General features: G+C 44.2%; 1 protein-coding gene across 1 annotated transcript in view; it reads right to left on the bottom strand.

Moving 5' to 3' along the window:
- mmel1 (membrane metallo-endopeptidase-like 1) overlaps positions 1 to 20635 on the bottom strand; it is a 66080-nt gene extending 45445 nt beyond the window's left edge. The window contains exons 1-4 of the mRNA XM_070861007.1: positions 20480 to 20635; positions 11348 to 11407; positions 3794 to 3955; positions 2592 to 2672 (exon numbers count right to left, since the gene is read on the bottom strand). Of these exons, the coding sequence (XP_070717108.1) occupies positions 2592 to 2672; positions 3794 to 3955; positions 11348 to 11407; positions 20480 to 20633 (457 nt within the window). The 5' untranslated portion in view covers positions 20634 to 20635. The remainder of the gene's footprint in view (positions 1 to 2591; positions 2673 to 3793; positions 3956 to 11347; positions 11408 to 20479) is intronic.
- Between the last annotated feature and the right edge of the window lie 266 nt (positions 20636 to 20901).

Below are 20901 nucleotides of genomic sequence, written 5' to 3'. Positions count from 1 at the left end.
AAAAGAAGGTTATGTGGGGTGGAGCGAGGAAATTAAATGCAAAGCAAGAATTGGGAGAACAATTCAGGGAAAAGGTAAATGAGAGGCGGAAGAAGTTGGTTTTGAGGAGGGCTGAGAATTAGCAAAATGGAGGGTTCTAGGAAGGAAGTTGCAGAGTGTGGAGGGGTGCTGTAGGTTCTGACAATGGTGAGTCCGTGAGAGGGAAAGATATACAGCTGGAAAGTACAAGTTGGGAGCTGGAACAGGCTGCAGTGTGGGACGAGGCCATGCAGGGATTGAACAAGGGTGGGGATTTAGAGATCAATGTGCTGAGTGGCAGGGAGCCTATGAAGATCAGGAATAGCTTTATTCTGTAACATTAACACTAAACTGAACTATTAAGGTCAAGCTAAGGGATAGGCTTGTGCCCTTGTTCACTGAGAGTCAGATCACCTCCCCTCTCTAAACTAGTGGTCAGAACAGCAAATCGCAGAAGAAAAAGGGGCAGAAAGTGAGAAAAGGTAGCTAGAAGACAAATACTGGCTAGTCATTCTTTCCCCAGTCTCCTTCCCACCTCTCCTGAAGGTACTCATGTCATGCACTGCTCCACCAGCACTGACTGCTTTCTGGTATCTCACCCAAGTAGCCATTCTTCAAGTCTGCATTTAAAGGAAAGCTAGATTAACACATTAGAGAGAAAGGAATAGACTGAGATGTTGATAGGGTTCGATGAAGTAAGGTGGGAGGAGGTTCATGTGCAGCATAAACACCGGCATGGGCCAAATGACGTGCTTCTGGGTCTCAAAAGAAGTGGCTGCAGATATAGTGGATGCATTGGTTGTCATTTACCAAAATTCCTTGGATTCTGGGGAGGTCCCAGCAGATTGGAAAACAACAAATGTAACGCCCCTGTTTAAAAAAGGAGGCAGACAGAAAGCAAGAAACAAAGACCGGTTAGCCTAGCATCTGTAGTTGGGAAAATGCTAGAGTCCATTATTAAGGAAACAGTAGCAGGACATTTGGACAAACATAATTCATTTAAGCAGAGTCAGCATGGTTTTATGTTTGACAAATTTGCTGGAATTCTTTGAGGATGTAACAAGCAGGGGGGATAAAGGAGAACCAGTGGATGTGGTGTATTTTGATTTCCAGAAGGCATTCGATAAGGTGCCACATAAAAGGTTACTGCACAAGATAAAAGTTCACAGGGTTAGGGATAATATATTAGCATGGATAAAGGATTGGCTAACTAACAGAAAACAGAGAGTCGGGATAAATGGGTCATTTTCTGGTTGACAAACAGTAACTAGTGGGGTGCCACAGTGATCGGTGCTTGATCAGTGATCAACTATTTACAGTCGACATTAATGACTTGGATGAAGGGACCGAGTGTAATGCAGCCAAGTTTGCTGATGATACAAAGATGGGTGTGAAAGCAAATTGTGAGGAGGGCACAAAACATCTGCAAAGGGACATAGACAGACTAAGTGAGTGGGCAAAAAGTTGGCAGATGAAATATAATTTGGGAAAATGTGAGGTTATCCACTTTGGCAGAAATAATAGAAAGCAAATTATTTTTTAAATGGAGAAAAATTGCGAAGTGCTTCAGTACAGAGGGACCTGGGTGTCCTTGTGCATGAACACAAAAAGTTAGTATGCAGGTACAGCAAGTAATCAGGAAGGCAAATGGAATGTTGGCCTTTATTGAGTATAAAAGCAAAGAAGTCCTGCTACAACTATACAGGGTATTGGTGAGGCCACACCTGGAGTACTGCGTACAGTTTTGGTCTCCGTATTTAAGGAAGGATATACTTGCATTGGAGGCAGTTCAGAGAAGGTTCACTTGGTTGATTCCGGAGATGAAGGGGTTGACTTATGAAGATAGGTTGAGTAGGTTGGGCCTATACTCATTGGAGTTCAGAAGGGGAAACTAGAACTCGGGGACATAGTCTCAGAATAAGGGGACCGTCCATTTAAAACTGAGTTGAGGAGGAATTTCTTCTCTCAGAGTGTTGTAAATCTGTGGAATTCTCTGTCCACAGCTGTGGAGGCTGGGTCATTGAATATATTTAAGCCTGAGATAGTCAGATTTTTAAGCGTTAAGAGAATAAAGGGTTACAGGGAGCGGGCAGGGAAATGGAACTGAATCCATGATCAGATCAGCCGTGATCTTAATAAATGGCGGAGCTGGCTCGAGGGGCCAAATGGCCTACTTCTGCTCCTATTTCTTATGTTCTTCTGGGCTGTAGACCCGATGTAATTTGATGAAACCAGATTATAAGTGTTTGTAGATGATTTGACTGTGGAAGGTAGCATGGCCAAGCTTGCCCCTCTCCCCATCCAACATACACTTTTCCAGCAGGTGCTACTGGTTAGTGAATGGCAGAAAGAACTTTGGCTGATCCCACTCTCCAGTACCACCTACACTCAGGGATGAGGAGACCAATCTTAAATGGTCCCATTGTCACTTTTGGAGCTCAATATTGGAGTTAGAACTTCCAGGTGTGTGTGCCTCAGTCCCACAGGTGACCGTCCATTTACTCATTGTGCCACTGGAGGATCTCTGGATATGTTTTTTTTAAAACAACATGATCTTAAGAAGTTGAACTTACTGTCATTTATGCAGGATTTATACAGCTGTTTAGCTTTCTTAAAAGCGTCACGGTCTCCATCATCAGGTCTCTCTAAGACACCTAAACGGTCGGGAAACAGAGCAGGAGCTGGGTTAAATACAACTTTTTAATTAAAGGACCCAATCCAGCTACAACAAAAATGGCCTTTAAAGCACCGGGGTTCTCTTCTAGACCTGCACATGTGCATCTCACGAATCAAAATCAAGACATTCTTCACAGGAATGACTGGATAGTGAATGCCACACTGCCTGCTGTTAATTAGCCAGGGTAAGAGATAAAGTTAGCATTATTCGTCCCGTTTGTGCTGCTAATATATCTGGGTAAAATTTGTGACGTTTTCATAGTAGGATTAAACTCTTCTGTAGACTTTTACATGTGGCATAGTCACTGGATCTCTCTTTGTACATTGGTTGACGCACACACCAGAATAAGGACATTCAAGAAATGTGCGGAAACAATTGCTGGGTGTCTCCAAATGCAAGAAAATGTACATCATAATCCTCAGGGAACATGCTTTGCATACTACATACAACACATCCATGCAGAATAGAAAAACTTTTAGGACCGAGATGAGGAGAAACTTCTTCACCCAGAGAGTGGTGAACCTGTGGAATTCTCTACCACAGAAAGTTGTTGAGGCCAATTCACTAAATATATTCAAAAGGAGTTAGATGAAGTCCTTACTACTAGGGGGATCAAGGAGTATGGCAAGAAAGCAAGAATGGGGTACTGAAGTTGCATGTTCAGCCATGAATTCATTGAATGGCGGTGCAGGCTAGAAGGGCCGAATGGCCTACTCCTGTACCTATTTTCTATGTTTCTATGTTTCTATGTTTAGGGGTAATTTTCACCCGATCTACTCGATGGGAAACACGGGATTGGAACGTCCTCCTGTTTAATGCTGCGCCCGATTTTACTTTCCATTGAAGTCGACAGAAAGTGAACAGAAAGTGAAATCACACGGGATTTAAAACAGGCTGCCAATCAGATTGTGTCCGTTTCCAATCGGACGGGGCACTGTCTAATAAACATTTCTGTCCCATTTGAAGGACATTAAGTCACTTATTTTCAATGTCCAGGACGCACCAGAGTCACAGCACCTGTGTTTTCGCTCAGTCTTACCTGAAAATAACATGGATTTTAAAATCAGCAAACCAGCCTGGTTAGTGTTGATCTTTTACCTTTTAGAATGATTTCCAGTTCATCTCTCAGAATATCAAATATACTGTATCTGGAGCTGGTCTCTGGTATGATGTGTCGATTCAGCCAACCCCCACAGGCATATCTGTAAAAATCCTCACACGGCAAGGCAGATGGATCCATATTCTGGATTATCCGTGCAGCTTCAAAGGAAAAAGAAGAATTATACATTTTATTATGTTCCCTGGAACTGTGTTTTCTGTGTTTCTTCATGCATTTCAAAATGATGAAGGGCTTTGATGAGATAAACAGCGATAAACCCTTTCCACTGGTCTGTGAGTCAGTGACTAGAGGGCGGAGGTCGATCTGGAAGGTAAGTCTTGATTGGGGGTTGGGGAATGGGCAGTGGGCCCTTGCAGCACGGGTTTTAGAGGTAGGAAAATATTTTGGGGGATCGAAGTGCACCCACTGTTGGGCCAGGAGGGGGGTTAAACAGTGAAGGGAGGGATTGAAGGGGAGAGAGAGAAGAAGGATGGCAGCAGATGGTCAGAGGAAGGTTTGTTCGGGGAGAGCTCCCTAGGGAGCTGCTATCCCATCCGCCATCTTGATAATACACCGAGGCATATGAAAGCACGGGCCTTACAGTAAACATTAGTAAAACAAAGGTCCTGCACCAACCTAACCCCGCCATACAGCACTCCCCCCCGGTCATCAAAATCCACGGTGCGGCCTTGGACAACGTGGACCACTTTCCATACCTCGGGAGCCTACTATCAGCAAGGGCAGACATCGACAACGAGGTTCAACACTGCCTCCAGTGCGCCAACGCAGCCTTCGGTCGCCTGAAGAAGAGAGTGTTCGAAGACCAGGCCCTCAAATCTGGCACCAAGCTTATGGTCTACAGGGCTATAGTGATACCGGCCCTCCTGTATGGCTCAGAGATGTGGACCATATACAGTAGACACCTCAAATCGCTGGAGAAATACCACCAACAATATCTCCGCAAGATCCTGCAAATCCCCTGGGAGGATAGACGCACCAACATCAGTGTTCTCGATCAGGCCAACATCCCCAGCATCGAAGCACTGACCACATTCGACCAGCTCCGTTGGGCGGGCCACATTGTCCGCATGACCGACACAAGACTCCCAAAGCAAGCGCTCTACTCCTACACAGCAAGCAAGCCCCAGGTGGGCAGAAGAAATGTTTCAAGGACACCCTCAAAGCCTTGATAAAGTGCAACATCCCCACCGACATCTGGGAGTCCCTGGCCAAAGACCGCCCTAAGTGGAAGAAGAGCATCTGGGAGGGCGCTGAGCACCTCGAGTCTCATTACCGAGAGCATGCAGAATCCAAGCGCAGGCAGCGGAAGGAGCTTGCGGCAAACCAGACTCCCCACCCACCCTTTCCTTCAACCACTGTTTGTCCCACCTGTGACAGAGACTGTAATTCCCGTATTGGGCTGTTCAGTCACCTGGGAACTCACTTTGAGCGTGGAAGCAAGTCTTCCTCGATTTCGAGGGACTGCCTATAATGATGAACTAGAGGTCATAATTTTAAAATAATCACCGATAGAATAAAGGGAGAGGTTAGGAGAAACATTTTTATGCAGAGGGGGTTGTTAGGAGATAGATTTCCCAACCAGAAAGAGTATTGGAAGAAGAGTCCACTAAAGATTTTAAAAGGGAAATATTTGGAAAAGAAAGAAAGGGAATGGGGAATGAGCAAGTGAATGACATTTAATGTTAGCTCTTTCAAAGGGTTGGCACAGCATGAAATGTCAAACAACCTCCTCCGTTGTAAAATTGGTTGATTTTCAGTACAGAGTGCTTATTTTAGTTGTTTTGGTTTATTCCATTTTTCCCTGTCTTCTTGTTTTTTGTGCCCACACAGTGGCCAGAATTTTACCGCTGCTGAGAGGGCGGGATCGGAGGCGGGTCAGGTGTTAAAATAGAAATGATTGACAGCAGATTGGGAGCCCCTGTCAACGCTAATCTCCCATATTTCAGGCCTGTCAGCGCTTAACAGACCTGATACCAAGCAGCTAAGGAGGTAATTTAGATCATTAAGAGGTAGTTAAAAGCCAATTTAATACCATTAAACTTACCATTTTTCCAGCTTTTTCATCAGGTTCACGCCGCTTGGGGATCACGTCAGGTAAGTAGGTCGAGTGTTCCATCAGTATCCATTCTTCTGGATAGTTGACAGCTGCAAATGTGGTATCACAGCTATTCACTTTCCAATCTCAGAAGCTCGAGTCTTCAGGATTTGGAAGACACATTTGAGCTTTATGCAGGTTGGAAGTGTTTGGAGTAAACTCTCTATCCACTGTCACCTTCTTGGACAACCTCTCTCACCATTGACAGATCGCTTCTGTCATCTCACCTGCCATCTATTCCATCCGCATCTGTGCCCTTGAAAAAAATCTCACCTTGGTCCTCAGAATCACACCACACTCAACCCCAACACCAACATTAGGCACACCAGCAGCACCAACACCAACACCACCGACCTTCTCCGCAATCAATTGATGCTGCATAGGACACAGGGCATCAGCACCTGACCAAATTGCTGCCTATTAGGCCAGAGATGGCCTTACCATGGCCAGCTTAACTTCACTTGACACTGTACACCCTGGTGGCCACATGATGTGCCAGGTTGGCACCATCCCACATCAGGACCATAAAACATCCCCATAATGACCAAGCCATTCCTTTCACACTCATCACCATTGTGGGGGAACCATTATGTCTCACCATTCACTGCAACTCACTAAGCCACTACCAAAGGTGTACACAAGAAGGCAAAGTGTTGAAAATAAAGATTTCAATGTTTGATAACATATTAACAGAAATTTTACATGAACATTGGCTGAAACACCCAAGTGCCTACCTTTGTGTGTTGTTAGCTGGTATGATTGGACTAAGATGAGAGTGAGTGTGAGGGGTGGCTAGTGAGATGGGGAAGTGATAATGGAGATAAAGAGAGAGGGATGGGTGGAGGTACAAGGTAAGTTGGTGTGAGTAAGGATGTGCAGGAATAGGGTAGGGAAGGCAGAGTGATGGGGATGTGATGAGTGACACAGCAGGATGAGGTTGAGTGTGGCTTTGCAGTAATGGTTCGTGATCTACTGAGATCAGTGAAAGGTTTGCGACACTGCAGCAAGGTCCTCCTGACGACATCCCTGCTTATGCCCTCCTGTGCAATGTGCAACCAGACTGTGTTGGTGCCCTGGAGAAGTCTATTCCGCCTATTGGAAGGGAAGAGAACCTCCCTGGGTGCTGTGACTCCCTCCTAAGCATATAGAGGGAGTCATGGGAGAGCCTGGGTGCAGCCGTACAGCTCTGTGCAGTGCTCAATGCTGTACAACACTGGCAGCACAATTGTCAAAATCAATGTGGACATGGTCCCTTTAAGGAAACCAGCTGATGACATGTTATCAAATGACCAGCTTCCTTTTAATTGGCTGGGAACCTCACTGGGCGGTCTTAACAAGCTCCATCAAGGTAAAATCACTTGGAGAGTGCGGGTTGCAGCCAACAGCGGGCTGGGACCTCACTGCAGAACTCCACTGCCCCGGACTCGCCTCAGTCAGCGAAATCCGGGCCAGTGAGTCTTCCCCCCCACCCCTTCAACTGTCAGGACAGGTAACCAGGCTACTGGGTCCGGGACACCTTTCAATCATGTGCTGGAAAGGTTGGAATTGCATTAGAAAGTTGGGCAGGAAGAAGGACTCAAAAGGGACTTTCATTCACACAATGCATTTCACATCGTCAGATATCCCAGAGTGAGACATAGCCAGTGAATTACTTTTGAAGTGTCATCGCTATTGTTATGTAGACAGAGCCCTCCTGAAGCAATCGTTTGTCCATCTTTCTCTGAGATTAGGCACCCTAACTAATCTCCTTTCTGAGAAGTTCTTTCTCTCTGAAATCAGGCACTCGGGTTGTCTTGGAGTATGGGCCTGCTCTGCCTAATCACCCGCTGCAGAGGGGCACACATTAACCAGTCTCTCTTTGAGGAGCAGAACCTCACCCAGTCTCCCACCAAGGAGAGGTGGTCTCTGAGGAAGTGTGCCCAATGAAGTCCCTCTCCGAGGACAATTTCTTAGAGCACCAGCACCATGTCCAATATTTTTCTGAAGGATATTTTGCGCAGTCTGAGATGGGGTGCTTTGTCTGAAGTAGGGAACTTTGCCCAGTAGTCCAGCCAAGGGAAAGCTAAAATCGATCACACTAAACACCTCACACTGAAGGATTTGGCCCACATCCAGCAGTTGCCTGCATTACTCAGCAGTCTGAAGCAAATGGCTCAACTGCTTTTCAGCAGTTTCTATATGTAGAGTAATCTCTGCTACCAACACCTCTGCAGTCACAACATCACACTGCAATGCTAACACTGAAAGTAAATGATCCACCTACTAACCTGCCTGCTTATAGCACAATTCAAAATTAGCCTAAAACAAAAAGGACACATTTCCTTCCAAATGAACATTGTTTTACTCCTGAGGAGTGGTTCTTTTAAATTCTCTCTCACCCATCATCAATTTTTCATTCTTCTCTCCCCTTCTCTCCGAAAAGTACTGATTTGTGTGGAATGCAGCATAATGGAAACTGGTAGCTTTCTGCTATTGGTCCATATGCCCATTCTTCCCGTTTGAGCCTAGACAGACAGCTTCAGTGGGCTGTTCAACTACAGGGGTTAGTATTCTGGAAGGATGAGATCAAATGGGCTGAATGGTCGTCTTCAGCTGAACTAGTTTTGTGTTCTTGCAAATTAATGCAACTCCAAGATGTAATTTAAACCAAATAAAGACCAAACGGTTTATACACTTGCCACGTATCTGGATGTTATGCTAATATAATATTCTATGATTATTTTAACCATTTTAAAATTATATTCAGTTACGTTCATTTATTTTATTTTCCTTCCAATTTTCTCCCCTGAAAATAGCACATCATCACCAGGTACAGTTCCACATTGGCAACCTCTCCTTTGCCCCTCGTGAACTAGTCTAGATAATGAATGTTAGCGGATTATTCAATCATAAGGGATAGCAGACCCGGTCTGATCCACTTCACACATCAACTTGGTGCCATAGGCAGCATTGGGTGTCATGAGGTTGGAAACATAAGAACATAAGAAATAGGAACAGGAATAGGCCATAAGCCCCTCAAGCCTGCTCTGCCATTCAATAAGATCATGGCTGATCCGATCATGGACTCAGCTCCACTTCCCTGCCCATTCCCCATAACCCCTTATCCCCATATCGTTTAAGAAATTGTCTATTTCTGTCTTAAATTTATTCAATGTCGCAGCTTCCACAGCTCTCTGAGGCAGCAAATCCCACAAATTTACAACCCTCTGAAAGAAGAAATTTCTCATCACTGTTTTAAATGGGCGGCCCCTTATTCGAAGACCATTCCCTCTAATTCTAGTCACACCCATCAGTGGAAACATCCTCTCTGCATCCACCTTGTCAAGTCCCCTCATAATCTTATATGTTTCGATAAGATCACCTCTCATTCTTCTGAACTCCAATGAGCAGAGGCCCAACCTACTCAACCTTTCCTCAAAAGTCAACTCCCTCATCTCCGGAATCAACCTAGTGAACCTTCTCTGAACTGCCTCCAAAGCAAGTATATCCTCAGCAAACTCAGCATGTCAGGCTCCAATGTGTTGGGCCACCTGGCATTGTGTGTCACTCTACCACAGAAAGCTTCAATAGCCAGTGTACTTCTAGTCAGAGAGGTGGAGACTAGAGACGCTTGGGTTATTTTCCTTAGAGCAAAGAAGATTAAGGGGAGATTTAAGAGAGGTGTTCAAGATTATGAAGGATTTTGATAGATAGAAAGAAAGAAAAGAAAGAGTTGGATTTATATAGTGGACCACCGGATGTCTCAAAGCGCGTTACACCCAAAGTACTTTTGGAGTGTAGTTACTGTTGTAATGTGGGAAACGCAGCAGTCAATTTGCACACACAATGTGATAATGACCAGATAATCTTTTTTTTTTTATGATGTTGATTGAGGGATAAATATTGGCCTCCTGTATGGCTCAGAGATGTGGACCATATAGAGTAGACACTTCAAATCACTGGAGAAATACCACCAACGATGTCTCCACAAGATCCTGCAAATCCCCTGGGAGGATAGACGCACCAACGCCAGTGTTCTCTATCAGGCCAACATCCCCAGCATTGAAGCACTGACCACACTTGACCAGCTCCATTAGGTGGGCCACATTGTCCGTTTTCCCGACACGAGACTCCCAAAGCAAGCGCTCTACTCAGAACCCCTACACAGCAGGCGATCCGCAGGTGGGCAGAGGAAACATTTCAAAGACACCCTCAAAGCCTCATTGATAAAGTGCAACATCCCCACCGACACCTGGGAATCCCTGGCCAAAGATCGCCCTAAGTGGAGGAAGAGCATCCGGGATGTCGCTGAGCGCTTCGAGTCTTGTGGCCGAGAGCATGCAGAAAACAAGAGCAGGCAGCGGAAGGAGTGTGCAGCAAACCAGACTCCCCTCCCACCCTTTCCTTCAACGACTTACTATCTGTCCCACCTGTGACAGAGACTGTAATTCCCATATTGGACTTTACAGTCACCTGAGAACTCACTTTTGGAGTGGAAGCAAGTCTTCCTCGATTTTGAGAGACTGCCTATGATGATGAAATATTGGCCAGGACACCAGGGATAACTCCCCTGCTCTTCTTTGAAATAGTGCCATGGGATCTTTTATGTCCACTTGAGAGAGCAGATGGGGCCTCGTTTTAACATCTCATCTGAAAGAAGGCATCTCAAACAGAGCAGTGCTCCCTCAGCACTGCACTGGAGTGTCGGCCTGGAGTGGGACTTGAACCCACAACCTTCTGACTCAGAGGCGAGAGTGCTAGCTACTGAGCCACAGCTGACACGGTAATAGAGTAGATAGGCAGGAACTGTTTCCACTGGTAGACGGGTCGGTGACCAATTTAAGATATTGGCAACAGAACCATAAGGAAAATGAGTGGGAAAAAAAAATCACACAGCGAGTTGTTAAAATCTGGAATTCACGGCCTGAAAGGGCGGTGGATGCAGATTCAATAGTAACTTTCAAAATGGAACTGGATAAATACTTAAAAAAGGAAAACATTGCAGGGCTACGAGAAAGAGCAGGGGAGTGGGACTAATTGGATAGCTCTTTCAAAGAGCAGGTTAAGGGGTCAGCCATTTAAGACTGAGATCAGGAGGAATCTCTCCACTTAGAGGGTTGTGAATTTTTGGAATTCTCTACCCAAAGGGCTGCAGATGCTGAGTCATTAAGTATATTCCAGGCTGAGATATATTTTTGGACATCAAGGGATACGGGGATCGGGCGGTAAAGTGGAGTTGAGGTTGAAGATCAACCATGATCTTATTGAATGGCAGAGCAGACTTGAGGAGCTATAGTGCATACTCCTAATTCTTATGTTCTTATGTACATTATCAACAATTTATCTCCATAAGGAATTACCAGCACACAGAATTAATAAAATTTACAGTTTAAGTGCAAATGCTGTTACTTATTACTTAAATTCTTTCATTTAACGGAAGGCTCTGAACCGCACTCACCTGCAGCCACACAGCCTGTGGTCGTGCATACTTTGTCCGAGCTGCTGGAGAACTGTTTGTCTGAGGACAATGAGGAGAATAAGATTTCAGTCAGAAAACTGTGGCATCCATCTGCTTTTACTTTTCTAATGAGAGGCAAAAGGCATCAAGCAAGCCACAATGAATGATTCTTCCCCTCCCCCTCAGAACCATCTATTTCATTAAAAGTTGTTTAACAGATATATTATAGCCTCATGGGAAAGGGTGAAGATACTTTGTTTTCTAAACTGAATGTAGGTTGTGTGCTAAGACAGACTGAAGCAAATGATAAATGTTCACAAAAAGGCCTCCTGAAATTACTCAGTTATTCTCATTAGTAATTTAAAAGGTAGGTGTTTGGCAAAGGTTTTTTTTCTGTTGTGTTTAGAAACAGCCTGCAGAATTGCATATAATCAATATTTAATTCAAAATATTTCTAAAATGAGAGGAAGGAATAAAAATTGATACAACACCTTCTCAACTCTGAGAAACATCCCAAAGACTTTCACATCCCAATTACTTTTTGAAGTGTAGTCCTGCTTGTTATACAGATAAATGTAGCAACCAATTTCACATAGCAAGATCCCAAGTCTACCAAGTGAGGTGAATGACCAGTTAGCCCATTTTTCCAATTGAGTTGGTTGAGGAACGAATATTGGCCAGAACACCAGGAGAAGCCTCTGCTCTTCTTCAACTAGTGCCATAGAATCTTTTACATTCACCGGCACCACTGGAACAGACATATTGGATCTTGATTTAATTTAGGATGTGAAGGACGGCACCTCTGACAATGCAGCACTTTCTCAGTACCGCACTAATGTGTCAGCTTAGATTATGCGCAGCAGGCAAGTTGAATGCATTGAGCCAAGATACTGAACTTTTCAACATGGCTTTAACAAGCAACACTTCAACTGTCAGAAGACTGCTTTTAGCCCCGAGATTTACAGCCACCACTCTATGAGCATATATTTTGATCCAGATGTTAAGTGCAACTGGAATGGTCTTGCAATCAAAATCGAGAGCACATCTTCCATTGTTTGATTGTTGGAGATTAAGTTGTTTGTAGAAAGCAATATGATCTAATGCATTATCCACAGACGTTGCAAGTCCTCAAGAGAAATTAGGCCAAATTAATCCATTATATAACTTGATGCAAAGGTAATAAAACTGTCACAAGTGAAAACTTAGAGTATTAGATATGATTAATGAAATTGCTTTTACAAATGCCATGGTGTTATGCTAAGCAAACAAATATATGAGAGAGAACATTGCAAATGTGTCAATACTCATATAGTCTACATCAACAAAATTAATGAAGTGTGAAACTTTTTTCCACACTTCATGGTCTTGGGATCTCCAATGTGTGAGTTACGTTTCCTTAGAACCAAGCTGATTTTGTTTAGGTGCTTATATCTTGAGTGTCAGCTTGGTTCAGTTGGTAGCAAGTGAGTTAGAAGGTTGTAGACTCAGATCTTGCGCCGAGACCTGAAGCAATTATTTAGATTGACATTTCAGTGCAGCAGGAATGCTGCATTATTGGAGGAGCTGTTCTTTGAGTGAAATGTTAAACCCCATCCTCAACCATAGTGGAGCCTAGGACATTAGTGCAAGAGGTAAGGCTGAAATGTTTGCAAGTGTCTGCAGCCACAAGTGCCAAGTGGGTGATCCTACTCAGCCTCCTCCTGAGGTCCCCACTACCATAGCCTTCAGCCAATTTTGGTCCACTCCATGTGGCTCAGTGCACTGGGCACAGCAAAAACTATGGGCCCTACCAACATTCTGGCTGTAGTGCTGAAGACCTGTACACCAGAGCTAGCCATTCCCCTAGCCAAACTGTCCCAGTACAGCTAGGACACTGGCATCTACTCAAGAATCTGGAAGATTGCCCAGTTGTGCCCTAACCACAAAAAAATGTATAAATCTTATTGGAAGCTCTGTCAGCTTCTTCCCAATCATCAGTAAAGTGATGGAAGCTGTTAGCAATAGTGCCATCAAGCTTTGGATCAATGTTTAGCCAAATCAGGGGTTGAAGTTGCTATGAGTGCCGTTAGTCTGCAAGCCAGGGTCATCCATGTATATAGCGTGGAGTCTCTTGGGTCACATGGAAAGTTGAAATCCATGCTCCCATTAATTTGTATACATCTCAAGTTGCTGATGTGGGTGTTCCAATTGAGGATTTCTCCATCGATGAAGCAACACAACTGTAAACTGCTCCTTCTAGCCCTCCAAGCCCATGAAATTCAAATAAGATAAACCAGCAAAGAGCAAGTAGGACTAGGATTGAGTTCCATGGGCTTTGATGAAGAAAGAATTTGTTCTCAAACTCTGGAGTGGGATTTGAGCCCACAATCTTCTGACTGGAAATGGCTGGATTGTCAGAGTTCAGGCATTGTATGTGTCCCTAGGAACGCAGATTGGACAGCCATGTAGGAAGCCATGTGAGTAGCTCACAATGTGAGTAGAATTTGGCCAGGAGTCATGTGTACCAAAATTGTAAAGCAGAAGGCCAGAGCACACAGAGTAAGAAATTCATTTCCATAGACATTGTTGGTGTAGATTTTCAACTTGCCATCGGTTATAAAAGTGGTGTTGTAGATCAGCCATCCATAACATCCGCTGAGCACCTCGAGTCTCATCGCTGAGAGCATACAGAAATCAAGCGCAGGCAGCGGAAAGAGCATGCGGCAAACCTGTCCCACCCACCCTTTCCCTCAACCACTATCTGTCCCACCTGTGACAGGGCCTGTGGTTCTCGTATTGGACTGTTTAGCCACCTAAGGACTCATTTTTAGAGTGAAAGCAAGTCTTCCTCGGTTCCGAGGGACTGCCTATGATGATGATCCATAATAGAAACCACAAGAGTTGCATTTCCATTGATATCCCGGGTTAAAGTTGAAAATCTGCCCCAACTGTCTCAGTGTTTGACAAACAGACACTTGTATACAAAGACCAACTGTCGAAGTTTTAATGGTCGTCTTTTCAGTCCGCCCTATAAAAGGCCAACAAGAACCCAAATAACGGACCACAACTGAATAAAGTAGGTCCGAAAATCTTCCAACTGCTGTGTCCAATGAGGTTGTCTGGCCGTGAAAGATTGGTACCAGAATCCTGTGGGGAGTAAGATCATTAGGCATCGAGATGACACACCACATCAATAGTGACATTTAATTTACAACTGTCCAACTGAGTTCCCGTCAGCAGAAAAAGTGGCCTCTGTCTTGCCAGTTCGTTTAGTTTAACTCATTACTGCAAGATTTTAAATAATGCCTTCTGCGCTCAATGTCACTGTAAACTCTTCACGGTGCAGAATATAGAAGTGCTGACTTCTCATCCGTAGTCAGTGTTTGGCGATTAAACTATACACATTCATTAGCTTTAATGTTTTGTCTGTCAGAACAAGGGGAGATTGCCCTTGGGTGGTAGCAAAGTGTGGACAGGGCTCATAAACTTACCTTTTCCATGAATAACGATGTATTAATTTTACCTGGCTCTCTGCTGTATTCGCTCACCCCTCTGCTTGCATTCTCGACCAGTTCCCTTCTCACTCGCTTAGCTTTGCGCTCACTCACCTACTCTTACGCACTTTCGCAGGTTCTCAGTCAACCAGTCAACAATTTGCTCTTTCACTGACGTGCTCACTCTCGCACCACGACACTTTCTCACTCACTCATCCTCCAATAATCAAACTCACCTTGGTCTCTCACAAGCTCAGATAAAAATGATAGGGAGGCGGGCATCTTGGGGAGTAATCTGGTCAATCTGGCAACTTTTATTTAATTGGACAAGCACTTTGCTTGACTTCTGGATTAGCATTCGTATTTACTTCATATTCGATTCAAGGACACACAACAAGCTGAAGATAGCTGTGCATGTCTGCCTACTCTGGACTGTTGTCTGAAGCAGTTCAACGTCAACAATCAAAGTGCATTTATATAGCGCCTTCAATCTAGCAAAACGTTCCAAAGGAAATCACTATATAATATGAAAAATGTTTAGTGACGCTGTGGTCACACTTCACGTATGCAAATTTCAAATTCATATTTTAAATCATTTCCAATCTACCCAGAAACGTCCCCACCAACACAACATATCTTCTAATTGACTTCAAGAGTCCAACGTTAAAAAATAAATTGTGAGGATATATATTTGTATTCTTGGTCATTAAATTGTTTGTCACGGTGATGCGGAAACAATCTATTCCCCCAGTCAGCCCAGTTCACTGAGGCACTCTTCTCCCCTTCCCCCAGTTCATATTGGCATTCTTCAATCCACCCCCCCCCCCCCCCCGCGCTCTTCCCCACCACCGCCCCTGCTCCTCCTCCACCAGTTCACACTAGCATTTATTCTTCCGACTACTTCCCAAGTCACACTTGCAATAGATGTGAGTGGTCAGACATTCCTGCCTTTTGCAGAGGTTTAATCTCCGGGAAGTGGACGTATCAGGTAGGGATGCGTCGGTATGTGGGCATGCTGATTTTAAATCGCAAACACGGACAAGTGGGCACTGAGTCTGACTGTGCCGGATGTCACATGTCAATGAGAAATGAGTGGTTTCTCATTGCATTTAACAGAAAATGGAACCTACCCAAACTTTACAAACATATACTCAGGAGAAAAAAACAAAAGAAACTTATGTTGCTCAAAAAAAACGCTGTGGCTGTCACCAATGATCAGGAGCAAGGAGCACAACTGGAACAACGATCACATTTGGAACATTTCTAAACGATACCCCCACTGTCTCCACCACACACCCCCCCCACCTTGTTCAAGTAGCTATTCTTCATCTGTGAATTTGGACAGCCAACAATGGCAGCACATTTGATCATGGGAGAGCCATCTCCATCCTCACCCAATGTCCACATACATGTACTTTCCAGCAGGAATCCCAGTTGACGTGCGGACGTAGGGAAAGAAGTCGGCCATTCAGCCTCTCCAGCCTGTTGCGCCATTCAATTAGACCATGGCTGATCTGTACCTCGACCCCATTTACCCGCCTTTGATCCATAATCCCTTGATACCCTTACCTAACAAAAACATATCGACCTCTGTCCCGATCTCAACCAGGGACACCCTCTATCCCAACTGCAGAAACTCCACTTTCAACCTGGCTGTTATCTGCCAAATTGACAATGACAAGCAATCAAATTAACATCATCCAGGTCTGTACGACTCAGCACCAACACATTTACCGAGTGGAAAAAAATAGCCAAAAACAGTTCTGGCGAAAAACCATGTCCCTTTAAGAAAGATGCTTGCAAAGGAATTAATGATATACCATCCAGAGAGTATGGGAACATACACTGCATTTAAAGGGATAATCAGTTCCTCTTCGATAGTTCTGAAAGAAGGACATGCACATCGTTTGCAAGCCATAAATATTGGAGGTCCATTTTGCTGACTGGAAATGCCAACCAGATGTTTGGGGGCCTCCTCCCAGAATGTTGTTGCTCTGTTGGAAGGAATTTCACACTTTATCAAACATCTGTCAACTTTCTGAATTTATTGTGGCAACAGTTGGCCCCAAAGAATGCCGAGACCAGGACTTACTATTTAAAAGCAGGTTATTATACTACAAATCACAGGGATAAATAAACGCTAATTAATTTTCCCAGTGACCCACATCTTTGCTTAAGAGTAGAAAAAAAAGAAAGGAACCGTGAAAGGAGGGGGGGGGGGGTCTTAACTCCAAGACAATTTAATCCTTTAAATATCACGGCGCTGTGTGTGAAAACTCCAGCAGAAAGAAAAGGGCTGCCTGGCATCCTTGTGCAAAGGTAACATTTCCCCGAGACAGCATGCGTTGGAGTGCTCTATTGGCAATGTGTTGTATTTCTGGAATGGCCCACTGAATACCGAGTTCTCTGTCTGTCTTTTGCACTCCTTTCTGTTAGATTGGCAGTTCTGCAGCAAAATGTGCTCATCCTAAAAGCGATTCGTATTTATGATTGGGCTCAGGATATGTTGTACTTGAAACATAAATCGAAATAACCAGTACTATCTGCAGATGACCCCAGCCTTGTCTGCCCAATATAAATGATACTGGTATATAAAGTCACACATGCTATAAAGCTAAATTCTTGTGGAACGAGCGGTTATAAAATAGATTGTAAAAACTTGTGGTTGTGCAAAAGTCTGGAGTGTCCAGCTCCATTCACAAAGGTTCATCTCAGAGTTGCAGTGAACACATGCAGGATAATACAACAAGAGAATATATGTTACACAGGATTTCTGCAACCAAATCGTGTGAGTTGAACTGTATGTGCTTTTGTACAATGTCATTCGATATCTACTGCACATTTTATGAGATCTGTGTTTTTAGTGGGCGTCTATTATTGCAAAGGTTTTTTTATGTGACTTACATCAGTTTTGTGCAACCAGACATAAATGTCAGTAGCATGGGTAACTTGAATTTATCAACACTTCAACTCTTGACCAACATCTTCTTACTGGAGAGAGTCCAAATTGATCCCTAAAACACTCTAATCGTTAACACTGCCTAATTTTACAGGGATGACAATTCTATAATAACTAAATTATAGCGTTCCAGTTGGGATAAGATACATTGCTGACAGATATAGTGCTGCCACAGTGTATTTGAGTACCAGTGTGCACCACGTAGGAGTCATGGGATGTAAGTTTGGACGAGTTTCCCTGAGTTCATGACTGCTGCCTTGACACTGTGTGTAGGTACTGAATGCACACTAGCTGTTTCCTCAATTGGGGAAATTCAGAGGAAGAATCACCTCGAGCAATCTCATGCCCCACCTAATCGATGCCTCAGAGTTACGTTAGTGAAAAGTTCTTTGGGAAATTCGGAGAGAGGAAATGAGAGCCCAAATGACCTCAAATACTGAAGATTCGTCAATATTTCTTGTACAAAATACTCCTTAAAATTTGAAGTGATTTTGTATTAAAAGGGTTGAATTATTCAGCCGAATTAAGTAAAGTCAATATTACAGTCGCGTGGAAATTTAGTGCTGAAAATATTCATTTATAAAGATAATTTGAATTAATTAACTTTGAATTAAGACTGAGCTATACAAGCCGAAACATCTGCAATAAAGAACTCAATATCACCCGCAGCTCCCATTAACAGAAGCGACTGTAGTCATTGTATTGCTGTTATCGTCAACACCATTACCAACACCAGCACAAACATCCCGAGTGTTCGTATACTTTAACACAGAGACAAGCACTGTCACTTGGAGTCACTAAGGTAGATTTTAACCCCAAGCAGACTTCAGGCGGCATGGTGGGTGAATGCGCTGACCGGCTGCCCGACAGACCTGGCTTTAAGGATCCTTCTGCTTTTTACCCCCTTTTCTTTTCTAAAAATATCACTGGTGCGATAATTAGCGTTATGACTAAAATAGACACTGTCGCAAATGTGATCACCAGCACTATAATTTGCACGTATCACTATCATTGTGACTTGCGCTATCATTCTTCACTAACATGGCCAATGTCCCCAACACTGCACGAACAGTACCACTGACACTTATAATCCGTTTCAAACAAAGATGACTAACAGTTTCGGTAAAAGTGTCAAAATTAATTACATTTGCTTAATGAAAAAAAATCATGCAACAATTTTTAATGAGCACTGGTGAAAAGGTGTGAATGGGACAATTCATCTGGCACTGGGAAACCTAGTCGTTTGAAAATACGAAACTAGTTCCACTTCAAGAAACAGGCTTCGAGCGCTATCTTTATAGGGTGCGAGGTGGCACAGGCAGAGCGGAGTTATACTGCTACATAGCTGCAGTCTGGTGCAAAGTTACGAGATTCCCAGGTTTCTCCCAGCATTGAAATCTAACTGGCAATTTGAAGCCTTCGCTGGGTGAGAGCTACAGGAGAGCCAGCAGTATAACTCAGGTGGCGTGACTATGTGACGATCTTCTAGCTTCAGTGCCAGCCACAGTTAGACCTCCATTCTGACTGCAGAGCCCCGAGTCTTTGCATCGATGCACAGACAAACGTGCGTTATGTTGATCCAGAAACTGCGATAGAACTAGCTCTTGACCTTGGTCACGGAGTCCACTCTAGGATAACATTAACAGCCCATAATCAGGACTGATGCTTTTCCCCATTTCTCCCCTTCTTGACTTGACGGTAAAGAGTCAAAATGGGGTATGGATCCACAGGTACCAGGCGCCTTCAAGTGCCCCCCCCCTACCTTGCTCGAGTGGCCATTCTCCATATGTGAGAAAGAAAAGAAAGACTTGCATTTATATAGCGCCTTTCACGACCTCAGGACGCCCCAAAGCACTTTACAGCCAATTAAGTACTTTTTGAAGTGTAGTCACTGTTGTAATGTAGGAATCGCGGCAGCCAATTTGCGCACAGCAAGCTCCCACAAATAGCAATGTGATAATGACCAGATAATCTGTTTTTGTTATCTTGAATATGGAATAAATATTGGCCAGGACACCGGGGATAACTCACCTGCTCTTCTTCGAAATAGTGCCCTGGGATCTTTATGTCCACATGAGAGAGCACACCTCCGACAGTGTCAGCCTAGATTTTTGTGCTCAAGTATCTGGAATTTGAACCCATAACCTTTTAAATCAGAGGCGAGGGTGCTACCACCTGAGCCACAGGTGACTGTGAGGGTCACTACAGTCCAGACCAACACTGTCCAACCCCCATCCCTGCACAGTTTACAGCAGAGGCCATTGACTGGCTTTCCTCTCACTAGCCCAGGAGCACTGAAGCCAATGGTAGTACCTCTCGCGCTGACTCAATAGGGATTAGCTCACCAAACATAATCCAAAAAACAAGCTGGGGAACTTCTGTCCCACACCAACATGGTTTACTCTTAACTGCTCTCTGAAATGGCCTAGCAAACCATTTAGTTGTACCAAACCGCTACAAAGAAAATTGCAACAGTTCAAGAAGGCGGCCCAGCAGCACCTTCTCAGGGCAATCGGGGATGGCCAATAAATGCCAGCCTTGCCAGCAATGCCCACACCCTGAGAATTCGTATTATTAATAATAATTTAGGAAGTATGGTTTAGCTACAAGGCTGCCGTTATTATCAGAACCATCCAGCGTAGACCTTTGGGGGCAGGGTCCGCTGTACAATAACCAGGTTATAATGGGTCATTTCCTTACCTCTTTGGATTGTATACAGCACAACCAACGCCACCACTGCGCATGTCATGAGAAAGAGCAGCACAGTCAATGCAATTTCAATGAAAGTCCAACTTTTCTTGACTGATTTTGTCGACTTCTCGACGATGTCCATCTGGCTTTCCGACTTGCCCATGATGGTGACTCTATACGGAAAAAGATAGCAGGTCCAGTTACTGAGACACACAGCAAGCGCTGACTCTACCAGAATACACTGCAATCGGATCGAACAGAAATAAACTACTTTACATCTGCACTTTCGCCTGATCGTCCATCTTCCCTTCCTTCAATGGATGTCCTATGGGCAAATCCCCCAATTTGTTATCGATGGGCGGGGCCTTCTTTAAAGCAGGAATATATTGATCGGCAGAAGCCGGGTAATGGAAAACGGGACTGCAGATGCC

Source organism: Pristiophorus japonicus, chromosome 18 (assembly GCF_044704955.1).
Source record: "Pristiophorus japonicus isolate sPriJap1 chromosome 18, sPriJap1.hap1, whole genome shotgun sequence".
In the NCBI taxonomy this organism is placed as follows: domain Eukaryota; kingdom Metazoa; phylum Chordata; class Chondrichthyes; family Pristiophoridae; genus Pristiophorus; species Pristiophorus japonicus.
This window is presented reverse-complemented; position numbering and strand designations above follow the sequence as displayed.